Raw genomic sequence first — 12,058 nt, forward strand, 5'->3', positions numbered from 1 at the left:
TATTAGTGTTCTCTTAAAAATATATTAAACACATACTTTCTGATGACGACCTACATTTGCATGGTTCAAAATTTCGTAAATTATTTACTTATTTGGACAACTTACAAGGATAATTCGTAACAAATCCAAAACTGGGATAGGTAAGTGAAATTAGACACGTCGACTAATTAACACGGCTAATTTTACTGCAAGAAAATGTTTAGTTAATTATCACATGTATGGAGGGCAAAAGTTAAATTATTAAATTATTACTACATTTTTGTATGAAAAAACTTGGTCGATTCTACTTTCTAGTTGAGACAGAAACCTTTTTTTTACACAAACTATTAATTGACGTGACCTGGCCCAATTTGTAATTAGTTAAAATTGAAGTGTACAAATTAAACTTTATGGAGAAAGTCGTACATATATAAATCATCACCACGTAATCTTGAATTTTACCAACTTTTCCAAAATCCTAAACCCCTTTTGAACGCTTGAACGTTATCTCCACATAAATCTGCGACGAACGAGGACAATAATCCGCAGTACATATTTGACGTTCAATTCTTGTAAAAAGAGATCTTGTTTACTCACTTACTCACATGGCACCTGGTTATTTTGACATTGTGAACTCAAGCTTATGTATTTCTGACAGTTTAAAACTTTTATAATTAAATCATTTTTTAACCTACGTAGCCTACGGATTTGGCTGATAGGCATACATACAAAGCCTCCAAGTACTGGGTATCGGATGACAACGCGTCGTAAATTAAATCTCACCTGTCAGCCTGTCACCTGTCCTGCCAATCTGAAAACACCAACCAACCACTAACATGCAATGCAACCCTACTAGCTTGGTAAAATAGGTGAACCAAACAGATACGTGGAAAAGATAGGCTTCTTCTTCTCTGAAGATTTAAATTTTTGGGTGTTTGAAGCAACCATCAGATCAGAGATCAAAAGGAATCTGTTTTAGTTTCAACAAATCCGTCAGATTCTGCGATATTCCTGTCTTGTGCATGGGCTTAACCGTTATGGAAAATGCTACTGTAATCTATGTAGATATGACTTGTTCTCCTTGTTGCTCGGCTGAGAGATTTATATTCTCCGTATACATAACAGAGGTGATGTTTTATAGTAATTTGGTTCACCAGTAAATGCAGTTTATGTACGTAAAGGGTTAATAATATACGTGAAACAGTTATTTTCAGAACGAGGAGTCATCCTGTTTTTGATGTTTTTTCATGAACAGAATCAACATTGTATTATCACGTCATATGATTCAAACCCATATTTTACACGTCCAAATAATATCAAAATCAAACAAAATTCTCCCTTTATTCCATAAGTTCAATCAAACAGGATCATGGAAATATTGCTCAACCACGAAAAGTCGCATCAAATAAAATATCTAAAAGGTTTCTTCCAACTGTGCAGAAATCCAAGAAATTTATTTTAAAATAAAAGCAGACGGATCATTCAAAATGACAATTGATTCACGAAAAATCCATCTTTTAAGGTATTATTCGAGCGAGATAACACTTAAATCGACGAGTTTTTTGGCCGACGGCAATCCTATTTGGGTTTATGGTTCGTGGTACCTATCTCCTCCTTGGGATCGTATTGCATCAATATTTTCATCTTTATTGTTCATCATCCCTCCTGAATTAACACGCCTCACAAATAATTTCATCTACTTATGAATGTATCAATGATGATTCCGTTTCCTTATGACGACGATCACCTATACAAATTGGATATGGTTTCCTAATTTGGATATTTTAAGGCAGATTTTATTCTTACTAAATGTCAGTAATAAAAGTAAAATTTATCGGTATAGAAAGTACGTTGGATGGGAGGAGAGGACACTATTTACCAAAACTGGACGATCCCTTGAGCCAAACGATACTAAATAAATCACGACATTTTTGACCCGTTGAGAAGACGATGAAATTGAAAAAAAACACATTTTGGTTGTGTAAAGGGATATTCGTTCAGGTCATCCATTACTTCTCCATTTCCGTTTAAATACCTTAGAGTTCAATCAGTGACCTCGGAAGTGTGTGGACAGAGGGACAATGTCCTAACGGTTATTCGATGTCCCCATCATCCGCCCATGCTATATAAACCCCTCCCTCCCTTATCCTACAATGTTAATGTCTCCACAGCTTCCGCGGCCACTGAACTCAATCCTACTAGAAAGTTTGAAACGAGACAAATATGATGTCAATGAGACTGAATGGCGTAATTTTACTGTCCCATATAAAAGTCGATGGAATCAAATGCCCCCATTAAAATTCCAAATGACTCGATAATAATGGGATTCGAAAGGTTACATCCAAGCAAAGAATAGATTCGTAAAAGTAAATGAGACCCCGACCCCAAAGTCTGTTCTGTAGTGTCGCAGTCGTTTTATTCTATCATTCAAGTTGAACGTGACGCTATGAACATACGGACCAGAAGCAGTAGAAAGGAGCAAGCAAGTTACGTAGTTCGGTAGTCATGAATAGTTGAGTAGTTTTAGATTTGGTGTTGTAGATCAGCCGAATAAACGAGACCCCTGAGGAAATTGGAATGACCCAAGCACACCTCCACCAAAATACCTACGCTCTTTCTCACTGCGCTAGATTGGATACATGTGCAACTCCGTGTGACTGTGACGAATGTAACAGTCCAGTTAATGATAATCTAATGCCGGGATGGGTGATACGAATGTGATTTCTTTTGATCGATCAATCTCACCCTTTCTCCAGTAGAATGACTATGTATATCTCTGCTTCTACATATACATACTGCGACATTCGGTGGCCGCGGAAGTTGTGGACATTAGCATTGAGGGATAAGGGTGGGAGGGGTTCAAGTAACAGGGGACACCGAATAACCGTGGGGACATTGTCCCCTGTCCCCACCCTTCCGCGGCCACTGCCTTCGACATTGGTGACTGCAGAATAAACGAGTTTATCTTTCTCCACCAATAAATACAATACACAATTCTCTTTCTCTCACACTTTCTCCCGCACCTGAAATTTTGCTAAGCACCAATCTCTCTCTTTCCTTGGTCTGAAGTGATACTGGGAATAATATTTATTAGTTTAGTTTCACCCACAAAGTACTCCACTTGACAATAAATTACCCCATTTTCATTTGTCCAACGTAACAAATGGTTCATCACTCTCTGATCAAGGGGAGGATTTACCACTGGATTTCCTCTTTTAGGCACAACTATGTCGAGATACATACCACTTGGTTGGATTTGGATTGCATGACAAGATCCCACTACTTTAATGCTTATGTATGTAGCACCACAACCAAAAGGAGTGAATGTGTATGTATATAAGCGTTGATCGCATTTTAATACAAAATATCCGCAGAGAAGCCATAATACGGGGACGATATACAATGGAATGGAATTCGGAATAGAATTTGGAATGAGGGCAAGCAGAAGAAGGAGGAGGAGAGGAAAGTGGTGAGGAAGGAAGTTGAAGTTGGTGAGTGTTGAATACTGCTGGACTTGACTGCAGTCCTACTACGACTGACTAGTTGGACTGCTCATCATCATGCCAGTAGGACTTGGTTGAGAAGCATCGCAAAATTGACAAATGTCTTTCTCTACTCATTCATCCTTTACTTTCACATTGAAAGTTGAAGGGAAGGAAGTTGATGTTGGTTCGTTGATCGTCATCACACTGAGTTCGACATTACCAATCTTCCGGTTCCTTTCCTTCCCGGTCCCGGGTTACCAAAACTAACCACAAAACCAACCCGGTACGTACGGACGTATGTACATACATAGTTGTAAACATAATGCAGAGTTGCGGAAAAAATCTACCTTTTACTGCATGTTTCACCAACTCCTCCTCCTCCTCCTTCTTCTTCTCGATCCCCACCACCAACAAAATAAGAGCAAACGTCTTGAATAAAACAGAATGGCAAACAATACGGCAAAAAAAACTAACGGTAGGAACAATACGGGAAAAAAACGCCTTGGATAAAATGAAATCAAGGAAAAAAGGGTGGGTTGTGAATCAATGACTGACCTACTCTTCCTAAATGCCATCATGTTATGTTATGTATCCAAAAACTATGAGTGAAACGCGATTATGTTCCAGAAAGTGCAAGACATGACACAACTAAACGACAGGATGTAGAGGGAAAGGTGAGGTGTCCATTAATAACTCCCGGGGGACGTTAATTCCAAAGTGTTGGGTTTAATACATACATAAATAAGCCTTCCGTCCCATCCACCTTTCCAATTTATTAATAGCGATCACAACACCCGACAAGGCAAACCTATAAAAATGGAATGCGTACCAACCCCATGGGAAAATTTGATTGGACGACGACTCCACCACATGAATATGATTGATCAATAAAATAATCTGGCCAATAATCTAGGTACTGATATTTTTTGCCATTCATTGTAGAGCGATGTTTTCTGTCCGGTCGAAATGCATCAAAAGAAGGCATTCATGCAGGAAATCAAATACAAAATGTCACATACACATACATTCAATACACTGGACTAGGTTGCATTGTAACAAGAATAGAAGATCGACGAACTGCTAATGTAATGCAGTGTGTGTGTAGGATAAAATAAAATAAATGGTGTATCCATCCATCCATTTTTATTGTGAAAGTCGTCATCGTTCTCGTCCTGTTCCTTTTGTTATCATCTTGTTTATCAAGACACAGCATTATCGAAATCCGCATCAAATGTAAAATACAAAAGGTTGAAATACTTTAAAAGGGAAAGAGAGAGAGATAGAATTTTCGGGGAACACATTTTGTAACTTTTGAACATCAGTGTGCAGCTACATAGAAAAGAGAAAAGGGAGGAAAAGTGTTGGCTGTTGTGACTTTCTCTCTCTTTCTCACTTTCTCCTCTCGAAATTGCATGGGAAACTCTGAAGAAGAGAAAGAATAGTCCGACTCCATCGTGAAATTGGCTTGCTTGTGGTTAAGTCTGCCGGAACTAAAGTAGAATGGGACCTTTGCGACTTTCTTCAAAGATTTATGACAGCCGTGGGGTTTGATCTGACCGTCAGCAGCTAAAGCTAGCATGCTGCAGGTTATATTATTCTTTGCATGTGCGAGTTTCAAATTAACCCGTTTTAGAGAGACGGGAGAAGATAGGTAAATTCGTGACGAAAAGATAACGAAAAATCTTCCAATTTAAAAACGGGATGAGTTATCTTATGTTTATGTGTTTGCGGTAGTGACCGGTAAATTACCGGCGGTAATTTTGCAAGCATTACAAAAAGGCAGGAAATGCGTGCAAAAAGCGATGTTTTTCATGTTAATATGATTATTATTAGTGTTGGAGGATTAATTATTATGAAGTAATTAATAAATTCTCATGCAGCAACATTACACACGTGACATGGACACAAAAAGCACAATTATTAAATATTAGTAAAAAAAATTGCTCACTTTAGTTAAAACCGGAAAAGGCCAAGTTTTTGTTTTCTTGAATGTCTCGAGTAATTTTTCCTCCTTGTCTTCAAATTGTGTTGTTATTCCTCCCCTGGGATAATGTCTTATCACTTTGTTTCCGTCTTTTGAAAAATGGTCCACACAGGATGCATCCGCTAAGATAACGAACCGGTCAATATCTTCCCTAAGTTGGATGACCACCACGTTTTTTTCTAGCAAAAGGCCTCTGGTAATTAAATAAATAATCTATTTATTAATTCAAATGTCTTTTTTCTTCAAGGTCACGAATAATTAGTTATCAACAAATATTAATAATGCACTTTATTATTACGATTATTATTTACTAAGCATACGTGAGTAGTGTCAACAAACAAGTCGTTAATTACAACACAACAAACACTGAGGACACGCGAGTTAATCGAATAATAACAATATTAGTCACACGTGCCATAAAAGTAGTAACCGACAAAAGTTAATAGCACCGCGAACCATGGATGATTAAACTGGATTAAAAAGTTAAATTGTTAATTTTAGTCAGGAAAAGTACAAAAAGCAAGAAGAAGAAGAATTCTGATTTTTGTAATTATTTTTGTTCTTCTCGGCGGGGCATGGAAAAAGGACGACGACGAGACGACGACGACGACGACCAACATTCACTTCGCCAGACTGCTCAAGGAATACTGAACTTGCTCGCTCACTTTTCGCCCATCTTATTACGTACGGGATCCTTTCCCCCACTCACTAAATACGAGGCTGGTGTGGTGTCGTGTCGGTTCTGCTTTCTCGGTGGCAATCAAACCCAGGCACGGGCACGATAAGAGCCAAAAAGAGGTAGTCTTCTTATATATCCTTGGTTGTTTGGTTGGTGCCATGCTTTTTGGAGTAACAGCATTGCAGCAGCACCGGGGGCAGAGAAAGTATCGCGTCGATGGTGAAGTGGCATGCTACGTGGGGAAGAAGGGTCATGTCAGGCGGTGTCGGCCCTTATCCTCTTATCAACACATGTGACCACGACACGACGCATTGCTGTTCCCCACGTAAAAATCGACTAGACTTGTTCTCTAATATTCCCCTTGGCCGTATCGGAGGGAAGAAACTCGTGGTTTATTTTTGAGAGAGAGAAAAAGAAGAAGAAAGTGCAAGTGAGAGAGAATTCTTTAGGCAGCCAGCTTTTTTATGGACAAATATAAATCCATCCGTGCGATCCTTGCTTCCTTCTCTTGGATGGATGGATGGATATACGGGAGAGGATGAGGTTAAGTTTAAGTGGGAGATTATACATGTGCGGTGTATATGACCTTCAAGGAAAAAAACAGATTGACTGACCGTCCGGATTAAACGGTCGGTTCACTAGTAACATCTTGCACTTATTGCTCCGCCATTATTTATATTTAAGGAATTAGCTGGTGGTTTGGTTAGCTTTGGGAGGCGGATGTATAGCAGGATTATGTTTATGAGGACAAGTCACCGAGAAAGAGAGAAAGTTAAACTCGGCCGGGTGGATTGGATTGGTGCAAATGTTGGATAGCTGCGGAAAGAGAAAGAAAGAACATAATGCAGAGATTTCTCCGTCCAATCCTAAACCAAACCTTTTGTAGCAAGTCATTCATGGTGGTAGTGGTGGTACAATGGGATAGCCCAAACCAGACCTGATACGTATGTACATATGTAGGCTTCGTTTGTAACTTTGGTGTGTGTAGAAAGCAGTCACGGCTTTTCTCCCTCTCTCTCCGTACTGATTTCTTTTTAACGCCGCATCGACTATTACGCTTTTACCCGCCCTACACTTACTCTATTTTACATGCATTCATAGTCCGGAGTCCAGAGTGGTCTGGTATGTATGTATGGTGAGCATGATACCGTTACTTACTTAATATGGCAGGCTGGCATGCATGTCACGAGAGAAAGTTCTTCCTCTTCTGCAGTGGTGGCTGGTAGTCTTATGGCAGTCAGTTCAGTCCCCCTCTACGCCAGCAAACACAATATATATGCAATCACGTCCAAGAAGAAACGTCCTGGTGTTCTTCTTGGCTGAAAGTGGGAGCAAGTTTAGTGGAAAAATTGGCTCTTGTCCCTCTTGATCTGGTCATTCGTCCAGAATTTACTTGGTACACTTTCTTGGCCACTTCAGGTTTGATCTGGCACCAATTTATTTCATTCATGTGCCAAGAGGAATCCGATGATTGGACACTTTCTCCTGCCGAAAAGTTGGAACCATTATCCAGTCGGGGGAGCAAGTCAGTCTTCCGGAGTACAATTTTAATACTGAATTAAGGACAGGATGTCACCCACCTACCACTTGTGCTTGCTTTTATTCGTGCATTTATATAATGCGAGATAGATGAAAGCCAAGCCACGCCAAAGGCATAAAAGGAGAGAATCTCACCACCAGAAGTGGAAGTGAAAACTCACTCACTTTGTTTAGTTGGGAATAATCAATTCAGAATTCATGAGAATGGTGCATGCAGTTGGCACTTACTTTCTCTCCCTGCCTTGCTACATGTGTATGCCTACATACCTAGCATGCATACATACTTGCATATCACACCCAGTGGCCGCGGAAGCGGGGGGGGCATGTGGGGACATTTATGGGAGGGAGGGGTTCATATAACGTGGGCAGATGATGGGGACATTGCCCCTCTGTCCCCACACTTCCGCGGCCCCTGAACCCACCCGCATTCCAACCATCCCGGTTTTACTCCCGACTTTCCCATACACTTTCTCTGCATATTTAGTTTTACGGGAGAGAAAGTATCACTTCTTTGCCGCCGAGAAATCCGAGATCTTTTTACATACTTCGGAACGCTCCAGACTTGGGCATGGATTCGTACCAGGGAGGAAATATCTTTCTCAAATGGATGACAAACGCTTCAAGTCATTAAATGTTCACCTCTGCCCGAACAATTTTCACCCCTGCTACCGTGCCAGCCAGCAGCGGAGAGAGAACATAATATCCTGCATTGCATTCTTCCGTGTGGAGAAAGTGTGTGGTGTCGGAGAGGGAATTCGTCCAACCGAAAGTCGCCGGTGGTGAAAGTATTGATTTTGATGCAGCAGAGTTGGAGAAAGTACATCTAACCAGACATCCCTGAGCATCCCTCTGGGGCGGAAACCCTCCGCAGAACCGAACCCTCTTCGTCTTTATCATCTTTTATATCATCTCTTCTTCTTGCCTTTTGTGTGTATTGTTGTTGTTGTTCTTCTTCTTATTGCAAGATAACTACTTATCGTCACCAGTTTTATGTTCATTCATCTCCAACATAATTATTTCACACTGGCCGTATTTCTTTCGCAGCAGGTAAATCAAAATCATGCAAATTAATTATTCCAGGAAGTGATTGACCTAAAAATGAGACAAACTTTAATAAGAGTAAATTTGCATAAATGAAGTTAGTTAAACGGGGCACTTTCTGACACTTGCAACCCGCTTGGATTCACTTTAAAGTTTTTTGTACACATCAAATTACTCAAGTTTTGCATGCAACACACTGACTCATCAAAGATTACAGTCAAGATTAGTTTGTAATTAAGTAACTGAGGTGAAAAAGTTAATTATTTTGTGCTGTGTTAATCCTTCTAGTCAATCAACCCTTCACCTGTGATATTTTACTACTATCCAAATAACCCTCACGTATATCACAGCCCTTAAATTAGTTGGAAAAGATGAACGGAAGTAATGGAAGTAAACCACGGACATCCAGCCTGACCGGAAATCCTGAGGAGGATAACATTATTTTGCATTCCTTTGATTACATTCGATCACTGCCTGGGAAGGTTGGTCAGTTTCGAAATTATTAGAATTTGTTAACTATTGTGATTTTAATTAAGAAATGCGTGTAATTATTTCAGCAAGTACGCTCCAAGTTGTCAGTTGCCTTTAATTACTGGCTTAAGGTTGGTGGTTATCATTATTTATGTAAACATTTGGGTTAAAATTAGTTTAAAACTTGAACATTCCAACTTTGTAGGTGGAACCTGAAATTTTGGACAAGGTTTGTGATATTGTAAGTGTATTAACAATTTGGATTTAACAACATAAATTGAAGGACAAGATATTTCTGTATTTATTATATCTTGATTTATTGTTGCAGGTTGAGCTACTTCATAACGCCTCGTTGTTGTAAGTGAAGTTAATTCAAACTTGTGATAATTTGTGAGTTAGTTGAGTTATTCAAACTTGTTATAAAACCATTTTAGAATTGACGATATCGAAGACGGAAGTGAATTGCGAAGAGGACATCCTGCTGCGCATGCTATATTTGGAATTCCTCAAACAATCAATGCTGCGAATTACGTGTATTTCATCGCACTTGAGAGGAGTCTAGCTTTAAAGCATCCTAATGTAATTTCACGATTAAATATAATTATTAACGTGGGACTCAATGACTCATCATCACCAAAATCGTCAACATCAAAACGTCTCTAATAATTTCTCGGCTCTGGGAATTTATTTTAAAATTCTGGACGATAGATTTGTAGTTAGTAAGTTGTTTAATAGAATGACGGTGATGTTAAAAATTAAGGTCAGCCAGTTTCGATTAGTTTCGATTTTTCTGAAGACTTCTTGAGATTTCCTTCAAGAACTGTCAAAATCTGGAGTGTATTTTTTTTAGAAAATTTGCAACGACGTCCTCTACAAATTTGTGGTCCAGAATTTTTAACGAATAACTCAGAGCCGGGAAATGAGTAAAGATTGTCTGATTTTGACGATGAGTCACCGAGTTCTATGTTAACATATGGATTTGTAGTACATTTAATTTTAATAACCATCTTTTGTAGGCTGTTGCCGTATTCACGGAGCAACTCCTCGAATTACACCGAGGTCAAGGGATGGAAATGTATTGGAGGGATTCCTTTATATGTCCGAGCGAACAGCAATATACTGATACAATTGTAAAAAGTACGGGACCCACATTCATTATTTATAGGTCCGTAAACTAAAAGTAACTGTTGAAATTCTTAATTTGATACAGAAACTGGAGGTCTATTTATGCTGGCCATTAGATTACTCCAGGTATTATGAAGTTATTCTATTTATTTTATGATGATATGATATTTTAAAGCTCAAACCCGATATTTTTTCTTTCCAGTTATTCAGCAATGATCATCGAGATTTAAAAAAGCTGGTTTCTTTGCTGGGTTTATTCTTCCAAATACGAGATGATTATGCCAACTTGATGCTCGCAGAGGTATTTAAAGTTAAAAATATGTATATTTTATTGACACGCAATTGCCTACATTAATTACTGTGTATTTTTAGTATTGCGAGAATAAAAGTTTTTGCGAAGATTTGACCGAAGGTAAATTCAGTTTTCCGGTGATCCACGCTATGAATAAGCATCCTGAAGACACTCAAATAGCGTGTATTTTACGGCAACGCACAAAAAGCCACGATCTTAAGAAACATTTTGTACTCCTTCTTCAAAAATTCGGATCTTTGGACTACACTCAGGAAAAGCTAAAATCTCTTGCTCATGAGATTCGTGCAGAAATTGTTGCACTTGGTGGAAATCCTTATTTAGAGTCTTTGGTTGAAGAACTTGTCTGCAAAATTTTTCAAAAATGAAATTGGTTCAAACAGTGATGTAAAAATCTGGATATTACTGCCTCAAGCAGTTACTATTATTAATGTTATTATTATTGTTACGTATTTATAATTATTATGATGACGACAATTTGACATGACGAGAGTATTATCAAACGTATTAACTTGTGTATTGCTTGTTTATCTTGACGTACTTATATAAATGTAGGTCGGAGAATATTCAACAACATTATTATGGTGAAAACTGCATACATGTGAGATCGTTATAATCGAATCGAAAATTCTGAAAACCAGGCTTCCTAGTGCTTACAAAAATACCGTCTCTCAAATAAGCAATATTAAAATTAGTAGCGAAATATTGTGCGGGTGCTGTACTACTCTAAAAAGGGTTGATTGTATAAACTATAACTTGAATATTGACAACTTTATAGTTTTTATCATGCAACCTTAAGCGTGGTTTAATAAGAGAACTCAAAATTGTACTTGCTCACATTTCAAACAACTTTATGTGTGGAAGAGTTACATACTTTGTGAAAGAAAGAATGAATCAAGTTCGTGTTCTCAGGACTGTTAAATATAGAAACAAATTAAACTATTACTTATTGTTAGTTAGGTACTTAGGATTAAGGTGTATGGAATCTAGTTTTGCTACAAAGTAGAAAAATAGTGCGTGTTCGTTCATAGGTAGTAATAATACTTGCTTTAAATACTGTATAGCTAGTTATAGTCTTTTACTTAGAAATTCGCACAATTCATGATTGGTAGAGACCAGGTTAAACTTGACGAACGAATCTTTCTTTATGTACTGTATGTAAAAAAGTGTAAAACTGCATCTTGCAAAATATCTACTAAAATATCAGTGTAACCTTCATATCGATGACATTTGAGACCCACATGTTACAAAATTCGACAATAATCGAAACCTTATTGACTTTCCAAATGCTTGAATCAAATTGAGCAAATATAAAATCAGAGTGCCATGCATGATGTCTTATTTCTCCAGAATTAAAGAAACCGCAGTAAATACTGTACAATTTTACAACAAAGAAACATCAGTCGTATTCCATATTTATTATTCACTTCATCCACAACAACTTC

General features: G+C 38.2%; 2 protein-coding genes across 7 annotated transcripts in view; one reads left to right on the plus strand and one right to left on the minus strand.

The window, feature by feature from the left end:
* LOC110858681 (protein held out wings) overlaps positions 1 to 6,076 on the minus strand; it is a 53,339-nt gene extending 47,263 nt beyond the window's left edge. For 3 of the 5 annotated variants that reach the window (XM_035858931.1, XM_035858930.1, XM_035858929.1), the window contains exon 1: positions 5,413 to 6,076. The gene's annotated coding sequence lies outside the window, so the exon portion shown is untranslated. The remainder of the gene's footprint in view (positions 1 to 5,412) is intronic. The other 2 variants (XM_022107520.2, XM_022107521.2) reach the window with 2 other exon arrangements.
* A 2,419-nt stretch (positions 6,077 to 8,495) lies between these two features.
* Positions 8,496 to 12,010, plus strand: LOC110858750 (geranylgeranyl pyrophosphate synthase). Of its 2 annotated transcripts, XM_022107612.2 has the most exons (10): positions 8,496 to 8,713; positions 8,996 to 9,189; positions 9,265 to 9,309; positions 9,384 to 9,419; positions 9,507 to 9,535; positions 9,613 to 9,757; positions 10,195 to 10,315; positions 10,389 to 10,429; positions 10,506 to 10,604; positions 10,676 to 12,010. In XM_022107612.2, exons 2-10 carry the CDS (start codon positions 9,079 to 9,081, stop codon positions 10,979 to 10,981), a joined length of 933 nt encoding a protein of 310 aa, XP_021963304.1. In that variant the 5' UTR covers positions 8,496 to 8,713; positions 8,996 to 9,078; the 3' UTR covers positions 10,982 to 12,010. The 2 variants fall into 2 exon arrangements, with proteins under 2 accessions (XP_021963304.1, XP_035714818.1); XM_035858925.1 differs by lacking the exon at positions 8,496 to 8,713 and having other exon boundaries at positions 8,858 to 9,189.
* Positions 12,011 to 12,058: the final 48 nt, after the last annotated feature.

This window comes from Folsomia candida, unplaced genomic scaffold, assembly GCF_002217175.1.
Source record: "Folsomia candida strain VU population unplaced genomic scaffold, ASM221717v1 Fcan01_Sc022, whole genome shotgun sequence".
In the NCBI taxonomy this organism is placed as follows: domain Eukaryota; kingdom Metazoa; phylum Arthropoda; class Collembola; order Entomobryomorpha; family Isotomidae; genus Folsomia; species Folsomia candida.